Here is a 17,589-nt window from a genome sequence, read left to right as displayed (position 1 = left end):
CAAAAAGCACATAAAGGGCAGCATAAAAGTAATCCACACCACTCGAATGGTTAGATCCATGTCTTCTGAAGCAATATGATAAGTGTGGGTGAGAAACAGATCAATATTTAAATACTTTTTTGCTATAAATTCTCCTCCATGCCCAGCAGATGGCGATATGCACGAAGAATGTAAATTGACAAAAACAAAAGAAGAATGTGGATGTGAAAATTGAGTTTTATTGTAAAAAAAGGACTTAAATATTGGTCTGTTTCTCACCCACACCTATCACATCCTTCAGAAGACAAAGATTTAACCACTGAGTCTTACTTTTATGCTACCTTTATATCCTTTTTTGGAGCTTCAAAGTTCTGGCCACCATTCAATTGCATTGTATGGACCTACAGAGCTGAAATATTCTTCTAAAAATGTTCATTTAAGTTCAGCAGAAGAAAGAAATTCAGATCTGGGATGGCATGAATTGTTAGCGGGTGAGTAAATGATGAGAATTTTAATTCTTGGTTGAATTATCCTTAAGTTTGTATGGTGAAAAATTGGCATTTGTCTCAAAGTGAAAAGTTCAGGAGAAAAATTGTTATATTTAACATTTTCAGTGCAATATGAAACACCATTTGCAACCCATAATGTGACGGACTTCCGAGAAAAAATATATTTTATGAGAAAAAAATATGTAGCACAAGACTTCATTTTACTCATCGAGAATTATTTGGACATTGAAAAAGTGGTCTCTATATGAGAGGTGGATGGAGAAATATAAAGACCACTTTTCACTGTCCAATTCATTCTCGATGGGTAAAATCAAAGAAATTGTGTTCGTTATGTCAGCAGAAAAGTATTCTGATTTTAGAGGCAGAACAAATCATTATATTTTAATAAAGACAGGTTTCCACTCTTTTCAACCAAGGAATTTCCATAACTTTTCAGTCATTTGTGATGTCTGGAAACCAGTATTTAAAAATCATTTTGATTCAGACTGATTTGCTAATGACTTATTCAGACCCTTTTGTGAACCATTTTGACCAAATAACTAAAAATCTGACTCGTTCTGATTCGCTCATAAATTGGAGAACACTATAAATTGCAAGAGAGTTCTACTCTACTAACAAAGAGCAATATTCAGGGTGCAGGGTAAGGGTTGGATTAGGATTATGTTTATGGGTAAGTTTAACAGTGTAACTACAGATGTTAGCAGGTACTTCAAAAGTAAGTACAATACAACAACACATACACTCACCAGACACTTTATTAGATACACCTGTACATCTACTTATTTATGCGATTATCTAATCAGCCTATTGTGTGGCAGCAGTGCAGTGCATAAAATCATCACATCAAACATCAGAATGGGGAAAAATGAGATATCGGTGTTTAAGACCTTGGTATGATTGTTGGTGCCAGATGGGCTGGTTTGAGCAACTGCTGACCATCTGGGATTTTCACACACAACAGTCTCTAGAATTGACTCCAAATGGTGCCAAAAAAAAAAAAAAAAAACATCCAGTGAGCAGCAGTTCAAAAATGGCTTGTTGATGAGAGAGAATGAATTTGTTGACAGCTTGTTCAACAGAAAACTGGTTTGAGCTGACAGAAAGGCTACGGTAACTCAGATAACACCTCTGTATAAATGTAGTGAGCAGAATAGCATCTCAGAATGCACAACAAGTCAAACCTTGAAGTGGATGGGCTACAATGGCAAAAGACCACATTGGGTTCCACTTCTGTCGGCCAAGAACAGAAAACTGAGGTTGCAGTGGGCTTAATTTCTGTGAACCTCAGCAGAAATCAGGAAATCTTCTGCTGCTGTAGCCCATTCTTTTCGGCATAGAACTGTTGTAATGTGTGGTTATTTGGGTTACTGTCACCTTCCTGTCAGCTTGGACCAGTCTGGCCATTCTCCTCTGACCACTGACATTAACAAGCCGTTTTCGCCCACAGAACTGACGGTCACTGGACGTTTTTGGTTTTTGGCACCATTCTGAGTGAACTCTAGAGACTGTTGTGTGTGAAAATCCCAGAAGATCAGCAGTTACAGAAATACTCAAACCAACCCGTCTGGCACCAATGATCATGCCACAGTCCAAATCACTGAGATCAAACTTTTTCCCCATTCTGATTGTTGATGTGAACATTAACTGAAGCTTCTGACCCGTATCTGCATGATTTTATGCACTGCACTGCTGCCACACGATTGGCTGATTAGATAATTGCATGAATAAGTTGGTGTACTGGTGAACCTAATAAAGTGGCCGATGAGTGTATGTGCATAATAAGTACAATGTATCAAATGCTTAAGTACATAGTAGTTAAAGACACCTAATATAAAGTGGGGCAGAAAAGGATATATTCACGATAGAAATTTCTGTGTTTTACCATGACTTTTAAGAGAGTTTTCATGATGACACTTTTTTTCTTTGAGATAACATGCAACGATAAATCGTTCACATTAAAACCAGAAGCAGTTTTCAAGTAAATAAGGTCATTTTTAATTTCCTATCAACTTTAACTGAAATATAACAACAAAAACTCCTTGGCTTGAAAAGTCCATTCATCGAAATGTCACAAAATATGTGTCTACTTCCATCCTGCACTGTCTGCCACAGCTTGCCTAAACTCACATTCAGAATCTGCTAATTATCTATAATGAAGAGGTAGAGTGAATAGCTGTGTATCATGAGATGCAGATGGATAGAACACTGTCACCTTTGAGTGTGTTAATTATAAAATATGCTTAAGCTAGTGGCACAGCAAGACATCTTTGTTCACTATCTCTCTCTCCAGCCTAATCCTGCTTGCCTGATACGAGCCCGGCCAAGCGGTCACATGGGTTTGGGCTGGAAAGTTATTACAGTTTATGTAATTTTGGTGGAAGATGTGATTCCCACACAGAGAGCTTGGAAGGAAGGAACAAGGGGGAGGAAGAGGTAGAGAGCGGCAGCTGTTTCCGTTTAGCGTTTGACCGATGAGTGCGATGGAAGCGTTTGTTACGGATGAGGTGACCAACCTTAGCGTCCATATCTATGCTCACATACACACACAAACATACCTTGTAAAAGTGAAACCTTTTCCACTATTGTTTTATCTTTTAGTTTAATCCTCCTGGGTGTGTTAACTATAAAAATATGGATGTTCCTTTGAATGAATGCGTCATAACTACGAAAACTAACTTGCATGGGAAAGGAACAATGAGCTTTATGATAACAACAAGACAGTCAAATTCACTTTAATACAAAATACAAGCCAACTGAAAACACAAATTTCACTCCCTTTAATTAAGTGTTATCTAGAAATATATGGTATAATGACACTATGAATTGTACTGTTAGTAATAGTACAACTGCTTTTTTAAATGGTGCTAAGTAGGCTCATACTTCATTGGTCAGTGAGCATTTGTTTTATGTGGTTCTAGTGATGTACTGTATGTGCAGTTCTTTTTGCACTTCTGTGAGCCAAATTTTGGAAAATTTCTGCAGCAATAAAATACTAATAATACATAAAAATAATCATAATAAAAAATCTAAAGACTGAAAAAAATGCTTTGTTGTTGGACATATTTCATCCTCAATGTGAATTATACATAGGAATGCACTGTTTCAACTTAATGTTGCGTTCACCGAGTGCCTCACCTTTTGGCGTGCCACGTGTGTGGCACAATGCAGACCACAGAGGTGAACATGAGGGCTGTGATGAAGGAGAACAGCACCAGGTAGATCAGTCCTTCCAGACCATCATAACACACACCAGTCAATGCCTGAACATAATCCTGCAGAGAGACAAAGTATTAAACACACAATCACTGCACATCATGCACGAGACTTAAACAAGGACATAAAAACAGCCCGCTATTAAACACACCGCATGAAAGAACATACACATGCATAAACCGCCCCATCACTGCTGGATACAAAATACACTGATCAGCAACAACATTATAACCACCTGCCCCTTGTGCTGCCAAAACAGTGCCAATCCACATGTCAGAATGATTATCTTCTCACCACAATTGTACAGAGTGGTTATCTGAGTTACTGAAGACTTTGCCAGGTCGAAACAGTCTGGCCATTCTCTGTTGACCTCTCTTGTCAAACAAGGCATTTCCATCCACAGAACTGCCCCTCACTGGATGTTTTTTGTTTTTAGCACCATTCAGAGTAAATTCTTGAGACTGTAGACTGTCTTGAGATCAGCAGTTACAGAAATATTCAATCCAGCCCATCTGGCACCAACAATCATCAATGCGATTATCTAATCAGCCAATCGTGTGGCAGTACTGCAATGCATAAAATCATGCAGATAAGAGTCAGGAGCTTCAGTTAATCTTCACATCAACCATCAGAATGGGGAAAAAATTGTATCTCAGTGAATTGACCATGGCATGATTGTTGGTGCCAGATGGGCTGGTCTACGGTAACTCAGATAACCACTCAGTACAATTGTGCAATCATGTCAGAATGCTATTTGGCGCTGTTTTGGCGGTACGATGGGGACCTACACAATATTAGGCAGATAGTTTTAATGTTGTGGCAGATCACTATAAATACAACAGAAAAAAAGGTGTTCACTAAGAACTGGCAAAGTTGTTTATTTGCACACATGTCTGCATAACTTACATAGAAAGGAGGCATGTTTAATTTTTGTAATCGACTAATCAGTCGGTTGTTTGCACGACAAATCGGTGTTAAGGATAATAATGTATCATTAGGCTCCATTTTGTTCACATGACCTTGATCAGACACGTTTCAAATGGATATACAGATGCTAAGCGCAGCACTTCAACATGGTAACTAACGGATATCCAACAAAAAGATGAAATAAGGCTAAATAACAACAACATCAAAGAGAAGGAAGAAATAAGAAACACTCCAATATAGAGTAGCATAAAACCGCGTATGCACTTCCTGTATGCAGAATGATGCGCTTCAATGTAAACGGGCGCAAAATCGCACAAATACGGGAACATTACTCACAGTAGATGTAACGTCTGGCAGTGATTGTCTTGTAATGTATTGTTGACGCGCGCTTTGATGGCTGAAATAGCAGTGGTGCATAAATGAATAAAACTTAAAGAAACTAAACTTCATGGTTTTACCATGCTGATAATTATTCACTTTTAAGGAAAGCAAGCTATAATCATGCAAAAATGCTCCCAAAGTTGTTGAAAATTGCATCTCCCATTAAAACCACCACCACTAAAAATATTAATGTTAGTAGTCGACCCCAGTAATCAACTAGTTGGTTGTTGGATGACAAGTCGATTAGTCGACCACTGTGAAACATCCTCACCACAATAATATTATTTCGACTCATCCCTTTTAAAAAATAAATAAAAATAAGTTTACAGTGAGGCACTTTCAATGGAAGTGAATTAGGCAAAATTTTAGAGGGTAAAAAGGTAGAAATGTGAAGCATTAATTCTTCTGTTATAAATGTGTATTATTTGAGCTGTAAAGTTCATATTGCGGTTTTTATGGTTGTTTTAGGGTTTACAGTGTTACATTGCCATGGCAACAGAGTTGTATAATCATCCATACAGTAACTTTACACAGAAAAGGTTAGTAAATTATTTTATCACACAAAACGTATGTTAACATGCATATTGTTTTAAGTATTTTAATGTTTATGGATTGGCTGCAGTCACTTCCATTGTAAGTGTCTCACTATAATCCAGATTTATTGCTTTTTTTGGGACAAGTACAAATATTTTTGTAGTAAATCAACATTATGCCACAAATACTGTTGATTGAGCTTAACTTGTATTGAACCTGTAATATTCCATTAAGGTGGATTCTGGGTGGTATGTGAAAAACGTTTTTATGCTGAAATACTACATGCAAAAGTGGTGAAACTGTTTGGTGAATTCAGCCCTAACATTATTTTAAGCACTCTCTCTGAGAACTTTTCTGCAGCAGACAGCAACATATGCTCGAGAGAGATACAGGGCTTTTTAATAATACATGTCGAGCAAACAGCGACTAGCCCTACACATGCTGAACTCTGAAATACATGGCAGCATCTCCTTCCTGCAAATTACCGTCATTAGTAACAGCAAAATTGCTCCATTTGTAATTACCACAGGCGCTGTTCTGTATCTCCAGCACAAACTCTCCAACGTAAAGTCCAGATGTACGAATCTGATGAACATGGGCTTGGACCGTGAAGTGTGTTATTGTTTTTCCAGTATGAAAACACTATTAATAATGTATAGTACATTTTTCAAAAGCCCATATTTTCTCCATTACTTTTTGTTCCCATGGGAATGAGATGCACTTTTTGGACCACCCACTGAGCAGGTCTGTTTCTCTCAGCCCTAAGGATTGAGTATTTTAATGTCTTGGTCTAGTTGAATCCTGACATATCAGGCATCTCCATCATACAGGAGAAGACGTCAGGCTCCAGACTGAAGCAGTACATCATAAATGGGGTCTCCATTTGGAAAAAATAAATAAATAAATAATGGAACTGAAGTGCTTAGTGCTGGTTTGGTTGCTCTCTTGTTTCAAGTTGATAGAAACTTCAACTGGTGGGGTATGTGTAAAAGTGTGTTTTGGGCTGTAGGAGACCAAATGTTTAGCAAAATCCTGCTGAAGTTTAGGTTCCATTGTAAATGGTGGAAAGATGCACTCGTTCAAGGATGCCCAATGTGGTCATGCAGACAAAAACTACCACAGTGTTTCTTACCATGTGCAAACTGCGGCAGTCCACAAGCGCAGTGAGTTGGTGCAGTCCAACTTCTGTGTTGTTTAAAGCCCCCTGAATTTGCTCAAGGTTACCCTATAACACACACACATACAAACACAAAAATAATAAGAACGAGGTCAGGCCATCCAGTCTTGTGCAAGACCACAAACTTGAAACAAATTGTATTGTCATATTTTAAATATAAGGCAGCATAATCAATGTCCATTCATTTATTAAATCCATTGTTTTAATATTTTTACAGTCTTGTTGTGTCTAAGATATAATGGCACGGCAAAAAAACACCAAACACCAAACACATGCATTCACACAAAGGGATTTTTCAAAAATACTTTTTTTTCAAAGGTTCAGTATTCTGTGAGGTGTAAGTTGTGTAAAGCTGCAGTGGTAAACAGATTTTGGCTGGTCTTAGGGTGAAACATTTCTATTGATTCAGCATTTCTCTCAATGCCTGTGTTACAGTGGCTCTTATTTTTTTCACATGCACAGATTTTTTCCCTTTTCCTGGAACAAACACACAATCTACACAATGACAGAGGCCCATTGGGAGAACAGACACACTACAAATGGACCTGTAAGCTTTTGTAGGCATACAAGTCTACACACACACACACACACACACATGCCTACATACCTATATACAAATGCTCACCTTTGTTTTGGGGTACTCTCGGACTGCAGAGCGCAGTAGTTCTGACACATCATCCTGCATCTCCACCAGTGCTTTGTGACCTCCAGACAGCTTCTAGAAAAAGACATAAGAGACTAGTTACATGCTGAATGTAAACTTCCTCTTAGATACACTTTAATGGATAAGTTTACCCAAAATATAAATTCTACCAATATGTACTCACTTTCATATCGTTCCAAACCAGTATAACTTTCTTCTTCCATGGAACACATTAAATGTAACTCTGCCTAACATAACCTTTGTATTCCACTAAAGAATAAAAAAAGTCATATGGGTTTGGAACAACATGAGGGTGAGTAAATGACACAATTTTTATTTCATATTGCTTTAATATTACTCCTGAAAAAATCTTGATTTTTAAATTGATATTGTATTTGTCAATAATTTCACCCAAATTGCATGTAACAAGCCATTCTTTTTTGGAGCCCAATGTCATTTTTCCATAACGAAAATAGAGAGAGAAAAGGAAATCATGGGTAGAAGAGGGAGAATGACAATGGGACACAAACTTTAATGCACATGGCCATGACGATTCTGCGTGTAACTATTCGCTAGTCCACAGGACTGACAACATGCAATGTGTCATTTTGTGTAGTGTCATTAGCTTAGCAACATGCTAACAACACATGCATTTGGAATCAACTACACTTTAGTTGATTCTCTTGTTTGCTTTTGCGTGATTGACCATTAAGAGTTAAGGCCTAGGTACAGATTGTAGTTAATGCACATGCAGCATTGTGTAATTAGCTTAGCAACATGCTAACAACAAATACAATTGGAATCAACTGCACTTTAGTTCATTCTCTTGTATGCTTTTGTGTGAGTGACCATTAAGAGTTACTGCCTAGGTAGAGATTGTAGTTAATGCCTATGCTTAGCATTGTGTCATTAGCTTAGCAACATGCTAACAATAAACACAATTGAATCAACTGCACATTAGTTCATTCTCTTGTACACTTTTTTGAGTGACCGTTAAGAGAGTTGATGTCATCTAGGCCACAACACAAACATTTTGTATTTTAATGAACAACACAAAGGTCCTATCTCCTATGTAATAAAAATCTGACTATTTCATCCAATAACATGTTATGTATTTTCTTTGGTTGTGTTTTTTTTTTTTGGGGGGGGGGGGGTCGCACAACCCACCACATGCCCCACTGAGAGCGAGAACCACATTATAGAGACCACGAGGAGGTTAACACAATGTGACTCTACCCACCCTAGCAACTGGGCCAATTGTTAGCTTAGGAAGCCTGACTGGAGTCACTCAGCAAACCCTGGATTTGAACTTGTGACTCCAGGTGTGGTTGTCAGCATCTTTACTTGCTGAGCTACCCAGGCCCCTATTTTGTTTACTTTAAAGAGCAATGTGTCTTTAGCTTACCAATATACTAAAAACAACTCAATTAGAATCAACTGCACATTCTATTGTACACTTTACGTAAGCAACCGCTAAGAGAGTTGATGTCTATTATTGGCATTCCAAAGCAGTGAAAAACACAAAAAGTTAAGAAAAAATTAATAAAGCCAGACTGGTGACAAACTGTGTTGTACAATTACTTCCTGCACAGTGCAGAACTATTTCTCCATTTTACATTGACCACGGCACACTTTCTTCTCTTCCACACTTACTGTTTGAATTCAATAGGAGAGAGTTGCTTGCATAATGCAACAGTGCATTTTCACCTGGCAACTAAAGCCAGCACAGGCATCACTTTAGGACATTTTAAAGTGAAGGAAGGCAAAGTGTTCAGTCCATTACAGTCACACAGTATTTAAAGACCTCAGGTCTTGAAAACATGAATATCTAAGACGCCAAATGGCCTCTGTGTCAGCGTAGTCTGCCAACAGCTCTATATTTAAAAGTTCAATGATAGGCTGGTAAGTTGCAGAAATTCAATGGGAAAGTACAACATGTTCCTTTTTGCAAAGCTTACAGGAACTTGAGTTGATGATAGCAGCCTTGTGGATATTAATCTTGTGCAACAGTGCTAGAAACTAACTTTGTGCATTTTCTATACAAAGGACAGCAGCAATTACACGCTCAATGCTGCCAGTGGCAGTTGTGTCCCAATAGGTTTGGCAGGAATTATGATGAAAACCCTTCCACCATAGTTCAGTTCCAATTATTACATTAAAGAGATAAATCCCCCAAAACGGTTCGCTGTACATTTCTGCATATTGGGGCGCCATTTTGTGGTCCGTTCTGCATAACGCGGCGGCTCATTTTAACTTATCACGGCCCATTTGCAGGTTTCGCGGCCGACCCACCGGCCTGCTCGGTTCTCCTAATGGCCAGTCCGACCCTGATCGGCTTAATAAAAGTAAAAGCTTAATATTGTTTAATATTACTATTTAAGTGTTCTTCAATGTTCCTAGGTAGACCTTTTAAGCCTAAAAGCAGTATCCACTTCAACTAATTGCCATCTCAGATGTGAAACTGGCTCGATTTCATCTGCATACATGAGACTTGGAGGAACCCTATTTAGACACATCTGCTAACAAAGTGTACTGTTCAATCTCCATATGGGCATTAACCTTCATTTAAATTAAATGACATCTAGACAATGGAGCTGTCACCCACATAATCCATCAATCATGATCAGTTAAGAGCTGTGATTTATTTGAATTATGCACATATATTATTCACTTAAAGACTTAAGGAGTCTGACTCCATTAACTAAAGGGAGGGGCAGGAAGCCACAGGAACATTGTTCCATCGAGCAGCTCTGAACAAGGACAGAATGCTAATGTACAGGGACACACAAAGCAGTAGATGGCACTTCCCCCCTAATGGAGTATGAGGAGGTGGAGATTGACCATGACTCTGTTCTAAACACTAGTGATCAGCCTCACTGTCTACATAAAAAGCTACTTTCTAAGTCAATATCCTAACCAAACTGGAAATTCACAAGTGACTTAACTGAAACATTCTTCACTGGCAGCACGTTTTAATGCTCACACATATGCATCACACAAATAGCCCTCCTCATATAGATTTTGACTCAAACACTCTGAATAGCACATAATAAACACAAATATTGGGTAAAGTAACTAATTATTAATTAAACAGCTATGGCTGTCCACCATCTTAGAGTAAAAAAAAAAAGAGATTGTTGAAATGGATTCTGGAATGACATATTATATTCTATGCTACCTTAGATTTCAAGTTAAGACGAGACGAAAAAAAAAAAAAAAAAAACAACACAAAACAAACAAAAAAAAAAACGTAATAAGGCAATATGATATTATTGCCTTCTGTTTGGAACAACCTTTGCGTCAAGTGTGACTATGAGCCCAAAAAATGCTGTACACTGCAGGTAGGAAGTTTTGTTTTGAACAGAGCCCAATTGTTGGTATCTTTAGGCTAAGACTGTGGGGAAGTAAGACAGAGAGAAAGCAAGAAAAGTAATGATTACCTGTTGGAAGGGGTTGACCTGACCCACGCTGCATGCAAGATAATACTGCAAAATATCTGTGAAGAGAATGGAAGACTGTTGATAAAGAGCCATGGCATGATAGGAGTTGAACTGAGAAATTCAAAACCCATTCTACATCTACATGAAGACCCAATCAGGTGTGCCTTTTTTAGACAATCTTATTTCCAATTCGGTCTACATGCACATAATCATAAGTCATAATAGTCATAATAAACCTCCAGCTTGATTAAAAACTTTTCTGCCTTCTTATCTTTTCTCTCCACTCACATCTACCCTGATCAGAGAGAACAGGATGAACTCTTGCATCGTTTGTTGACCTCAGAGTTCAAAACTAAAGTATAGTCCAAAGCACCTGAGACATTAATCATTTTCAACCACAAGACTCTCTAGATTCAGTACAAGACTGTCTCACCCACCCAACCAAGCTCTAATGACTCATTTCTCTTTAAAGAGAATCACTCATAATCAATGAGGTCTGAAGAATCAATAACAAAAGGGTCACCACTCTAGTTAACCAACAAATTTCCATGACCTTTCCAATCATTTGTAATTACTGATATGAGTTTCAAAAATCATTTTAATTCAGACTGATTCACTGATAATTCATTCAGACTGATTTGCAAAGCGATTCGACATATTTAAAGATCAAACTCAAAAGAGCGATTCACTTGCAAAATGGAGATTACTATGATTGGCAAGCAAGTTTTACCAAATGAAACACTTTAGAGCAGAGTATAACTAGAAACATTTATAATCGCTACTAGAAACTTTCAAGACTCTTCCATGACATTTAAGTTTATTAAAATCCAGGCTTAGAAAGCACAATAGAAACCACAAACTTCCTGATATTTCCAGGTTTTCCATGACCATGGGATCACTGTAACTGTTTTGGTGTAGATGGCAGTCATCTATTGCCAAATATTTGCCTTAAAGGTGAAATGTGTTATTTTTACACCACTAGAATCACAAATTAAAATGGCAAAAACTATGACTCTCTTCAAACAGAGAGTCCCATCCCAAACTCACACTATTATTTGCCCCTTGTTGGTGTTGGGATGTTTGGTATGCTTAAACAAACAGAGCAATGATTCGATAGTGTACAGAGCCACCATATTACACTTTTAAGGGAAATCAACCAATGGCTTGCTCACAGTTGTTTCTGCACATTAAGTTGGGGTAGGAGAAATAATTTACAGTAAACACTGAACAATTACATCATTTTTAAATGCAGAATAGGCCGATTTCTGATTATAAAGATGTAGGCTGCAGTGCAGAGTCAGTCTTTTTTTAAATAATTAATTTATTTAATTTCTAAATTAAATAATATTTTCTATTTCTGCAAAGGAAATGGTACTAATTCACACAGCCCACTCAGAAACCTCCAAACGCCAACGCAGATGGAATCTTGGGCCACGTTCACGCACAGCTTGTGGTGGTTTGCGTAGACTTGAGTCAAAAACAGACACATGCGTCAGAGTGGTGGGCATTGATTGAGGAGGAGTGATACTTTCATCACAATCACTACACACACGGCACTGGTCATAGGGAGAAGCTGGCAGCACTTGTGCCCGTAAAACTGGATTATGAGTGTGCCAATTCTCTCTTCCCTTACAATTGGCCTCTCTGATTGCCCTATAAATGGAGTAATTATGGCACTGATGAGAAAAATAAACCGGTCTCTCAATTATATGCATGACTGTCTGTATACAAAAGACTGAACCAAGCAGTATTAATTTATAGTGTAGTAAAACAGATTGCTGTATTAATAACATGTTTAAAGGGTCTGAGCCCCACAGGCACAAATGTCATCTGTGAATGACCTCAAGTAATTGGAAGTAATTTTGGGTGACTACAGATGCCTGTATGAAATAGTGTAAAGACAATGGGGTGGCTTCCAAACACAATCTGTGAGGAGGCAGATCTTTAAATCACACTTACGCCATGGGTGACAACAGGCTGTAAAAGATCTTGATTCTTGATAAGAAGAGAACCAGCCAGAAAAGAATTGTTAGGAAAATAATTAGTGAATGTGACTTTTCTGGAATGATAATTGTAAAATGTAAGCTTGAAAAAGGCAAGTTGCTCTTGTAAAAGACAGTGTGAAGGAGAGTTTTTAGATGCTGTGTCAGGACAAAAAGAACTTCAACTTTTGCAAATGTGTCTCAAGACACTAGCGTTCTGATATAAGAATGCATTCAGTCTGAATGGCCCCTAAGAGAGGAGGCATTAAAAGGTCTTGCAAACTAAATTACAAAATTTTTGGTGCAGCAGACCTTGACTAACATAAAGTGAACTTCAGGGAAATTATGAAAAGAGTACAATTTGGACCCTAGATGATGCCATGACAAACAGCACAGCACAGCACAAAAGACATGATGGAATACTGTAGATTTGTCTTATAGAAGCCACATGATAGTCACTGGGACATGTTGGCTATCTGTAAGCACATTAATGTCTTGGTTCTATTCTGAGGATATGCAGCAGGCTGACTCATGAGTGTAGGACAGCGATAGCCATGAGCAACACTTTCAAAGCTTAACTGATATCTTTGTCTGTGGTTTCCATCTACATCCTTCTGGCTGAATTATTGCTCAGTCTGGACTAAAGAATGAAAATGTTAAAAAGGTGTGAGCTATGGTTTAAAAAATACATTTACATGATGGTACTTCAATTTCAGTCCATGTGCCATTTATGGGTCGAGTCTTCTAATAGGACTTGCTTTATTTTGCCTTGTGTGATTTCATCCCAAGAGCAAGACATGATAAAATTTCGACATGTTATCATTGCACAAACAAACTTCAGCAATTCAGAATAGGTTCCATAATCCATGACAGTGACAGTTTTTTTGTAAGCTATATAAAGAGTGATTTAAAGCACACAAGAGGAAGACTAAAGATAGGGATATTAAACCAGAGCCCAGAGGACACAAATTACATGGCTGACATGGTTTGTCATCCTCATTCTTCAGCAGTTTTCCTCTTCCTGTGCTCTTATTATTTTTTTTACCTATCCTCCAGCACTTCTCTGATGTACTCTCATCAGGATAGCAAATTGGTTAATCATACCAGAGGCCAAAACTGACAGATTTATACTGCGCACAAGCATACAGACCAACACAAAAACACACTTCTGTTTCCTGCATAACACAAATGCTAGGGGTCATTTATTGGGTCAAAGTACAACCTCTACAAGTCAGCATCATCCTAATGTCTCTTACTAAACCTTGGCAGCAAGGTATATCAGTAAATAGATATACTTTAATTTTGGGTAGTAATGGACTACATGTAATCTGGATTGCATTTTATCACAAAGATTCTCCCGAGGCTGACAAACAGCAAATTATTGTTAGATTTTATGTTTTATTAGTGCTTAATATGTTTAAAATGTAATAATCATCAAAGCATGCAACATGCATAATCCAAACGTAATCCAAGTACATAAATAATCTGATTAAATTACCTATCTACAGTATATATAATAATCTAAAATATTATGTTACCGATTACAATTTTAGCTGTGTAATTTGTAACGAGTATCACATTACATTTCATATTCCAAAGGCCAAAAAAGTATGAATAAAGCTCAATTAAACCAGAGATTTTAAACAACTTTTTCCGCCGCACCAACACATGCGTGCACCACAATATACATATATATATATACACACTCACCTAAAGGATTATTAGGAACACCATACTAATACTGTGTTTGACCCCCTTTCGCCTTCAGAACTGCCTTAATTCTACGTGGCATTGATTCAACAAGGTGCTGAAAGCATTCTTTAGAAATGTTGGCCCATATTGATAGGATAGCATCTTGCAGTTGATGGAGATTTGTGGGATGCACATCCAGGGCACGTAGCTCCGTTCCACCACATCCCAAAGATGCTCTATTGGGTTGAGATCTGGTGACTGTGGGGGCCATTTTAGTACAGTGAACTTGTCATGTTCAAGAAACCAATTTGAAATGATTCGAGCTTTGTGACATGGTGCATTATCCTGCTGGAAGTAGCCATCAGAGGATGGGTACATGGTGGCCATAAAGGGATAGACGTGGTCAGAAACAATGCTCAGGTAGGCCGTGGCATTTAAACGATGCCCAATTGGCACTAAGGGGCCTAAAGTGTGCCAAGAAAACATCCCCACACCATTACACCACCAACACCAGCCTGCACAGTGGTAACAAGGCATGATGATCCATGTTCTCATTCTGTTTACGCCAAATTCTGACTCTACCATCTGAATGTCTCAACAGAAATCGAGACTCATCAGACCAGGCAACATTTTTCCAGTCTTCAACCGTCCAATTTTGGTGAGCTCTTGCAAATTGTAGCCTCTTTTTCCTATTTGTAGTGGAGATGAGTGGTACCCGGTGGGGTCTTCTGCTGTTGTAGCCCATCCGCCTTAAGATTGTGCGTGTTGTGGCTTCACAAATGCTTTGCTGCATACCTCGGTTGTAACGAGTGGTAATTTCAGGCAAAGTTGCTCTTCTATCAGCTTGAATCAGTCGGCCCATTCTCCTCTGACCTCTAGCATCAACAAGGCATTTTCGCCCACAGGACTGCCACATACTGGATGTTTTTCCTTTTCACACCATTCTTTGTAAACCCTAGAAATGGTTGTGCATGAAAATCCCAGTAACTGAGCAGATTGTGAAATACTCAGACCGGCCCATCTGGCACCAACAACCATGCCACGCTCAAAATTGCTTAAATCACCTTTCTTTCCCATTCTGACATTCAGTTTGGAGTTCAGGAGATTGTCTTGACCAGGACCACACCCCTAAATGCATTGAAGCAACTGCCATGTGATTGGTTGATTAGATAATTGCATTAATGAGAAATTGAACAGGTGTTCCTAATAATCCTTTAGGTGAGAGTATATATATATATATATATATATATATAGTCATATAGAGTATATACTGTATATTACACTGATAGCATGTAATAGCATGAAGAAGAGTAAAGTAAATAATGGGGACGAGGGTAAGAATGTGATTGGGACACACTGCAGGCCAGACTCAAATGAGCAACACAGTTTAATGTGCTTGTACCACATAGGCTAACCCATGCACCACAGCTAAAGAATCTTAAAAGATGTTAACATTGTTAATGGAATTTACACGTGTTCAGACCAGAGTAAAGAATTCCTTGTCAGGGAACAGAGTATACGATGACCACTTTCCAATGGACCATACCATCAGTGCCCATAGATTAGACTTGTCTGGAATCTGTGACCGTTTTGCACCTTATATCACCCTTCCATTATCATTTGCCTCTCCCTCACTCTGGCCACCCAAAATGGGATGCTCAGACACACACGCAAAATAAACACAGGCGGAGGAAAAACACCCACACATGTCTCTTCACTATGATTTACTAAGAGCATCCAAACCTCCTATGGATAATGAAGTCACATTGTAAAGGAACTGCTGTGTTGAGTAATGCTGATACAGTGAGGAAGAGAAACTCAGTGGGAACAGTTAATCTGCGAGCCAACAGGAAATGAAAGTGTGCATGACTGCTGATTCCACAGAAAATATGTTCCTCCATCATGATTCGTAGGACAGCATAAAGTCTAAATTCAGCCAGACTCACAAATGATTCAGAATAACACCTGCTAGATAAAGCATCTTACTCACAAACCAGCAGGAGGTGAAAAAACTAAACATGCAATATCTGTGCGACTTCAAAGATGTCATCGCTGGATTGTAATAAATGTGAAAGGAGTAAAACAACTCACCTTTCTTGATAAGTGTGTACTGCTCCGTCACCTTGGAAATGTACATATCAGGTGTTGCACAGAAGTCACTGAAGCCCTAAAAACAGAGAGAACAGCAAATTATGATTATTAAAAGGGCCATGCTCTATACTTCTGCAACCTTTTTTAAGTCCAAATATTATGTTAAATCAAGGTTTCTTGCACAAAAACAAAACAATCACCAAGTAGGTTTTTTCCCCCCCTTTTATGTCCCATCTGCACTACTTTAATTGTTGGTATATGCATACATGCACCAGACTGACATATTTGGGAATTTAACGGCATCTAACTGTTTTTCAGTGTCTTACGTCATGAGTGCTACATTTTAAGATTGATGAATCTAGGGGTAGTATAAGCTAATACGCCTTCCAATTCCACTGCACTCTGTCTAGCTGTTTTTAAACACAAGGACGCATCTTGTGTGAACATTTCCTGACAGGACACGTTCTTGCCTTCAAAAACAGCTAGATGGAACAGAACAGAACAGAACAAAAGGGTTTCGAGATGCATTTTTTTGTTGAACTGCTGTTATCTCAATGTGGTGTCTTTAAATGCAGTGTTTATTGCACAAGACGCTGAAAAACCTGTGAGACAGGTTGCAACAGTCAAAGATATCAGTCTAGAACATATTTAAATAGAGCAAGACCAAAAATAAAAAAAAAGCAGATACATCTTTTGTTTGTATATCTTTAGGAGTTGTATATGCAAAATAATGTTTTAGGATAGTCTAACCTGTGAAATGACTAACAATGCCCCACCAAGTTGTGAATACTGAAAAGGTGTTGATTAAAAACATGTATGGTCACGTTAATATTGTGACATCAATATTGTACATTTCTGATGGGTTCAACATTTTTCTCATGGTTTTGCAGCCTAGTTTCAGTACATGGCCTGGGTAAACTGGGAAGAGAGCTTTGGATTGTGAAACTTAAAGTTAGTATTTAATTTTATTTCAAAAATATTTTCATTTAAAAAATATTCCACAATATGGCCCTTTTAAAGT

General features: G+C 38.1%; 1 protein-coding gene across 2 annotated transcripts in view; it reads right to left on the bottom strand.

Moving 5' to 3' along the window:
- The window catches only part of LOC127647818 (protein tweety homolog 3-like), an 82,043-nt gene that overhangs the window by 12,321 nt on the left and 52,133 nt on the right, over window positions 1-17,589 (bottom strand). For both annotated transcript variants that reach the window (XM_052132295.1, XM_052132294.1), the window contains exons 7-11: window positions 16,569-16,644; window positions 10,804-10,859; window positions 7,346-7,438; window positions 6,676-6,768; window positions 3,624-3,760 (exon numbers count right to left, since the gene is read on the bottom strand). In XM_052132295.1, coding sequence (XP_051988255.1) covers window positions 3,624-3,760; window positions 6,676-6,768; window positions 7,346-7,438; window positions 10,804-10,859; window positions 16,569-16,644 — 455 coding nt within the window. The remainder of the gene's footprint in view (window positions 1-3,623; window positions 3,761-6,675; window positions 6,769-7,345; window positions 7,439-10,803; window positions 10,860-16,568; window positions 16,645-17,589) is intronic.

This window comes from Xyrauchen texanus, chromosome 8 (assembly GCF_025860055.1).
Source record: "Xyrauchen texanus isolate HMW12.3.18 chromosome 8, RBS_HiC_50CHRs, whole genome shotgun sequence".
In the NCBI taxonomy this organism is placed as follows: Eukaryota; Metazoa; Chordata; class Actinopteri; order Cypriniformes; family Catostomidae; genus Xyrauchen; species Xyrauchen texanus.
Note: the sequence above shows the minus strand (reverse complement) of the source record. Positions and strands in the feature narration are given on the sequence as shown.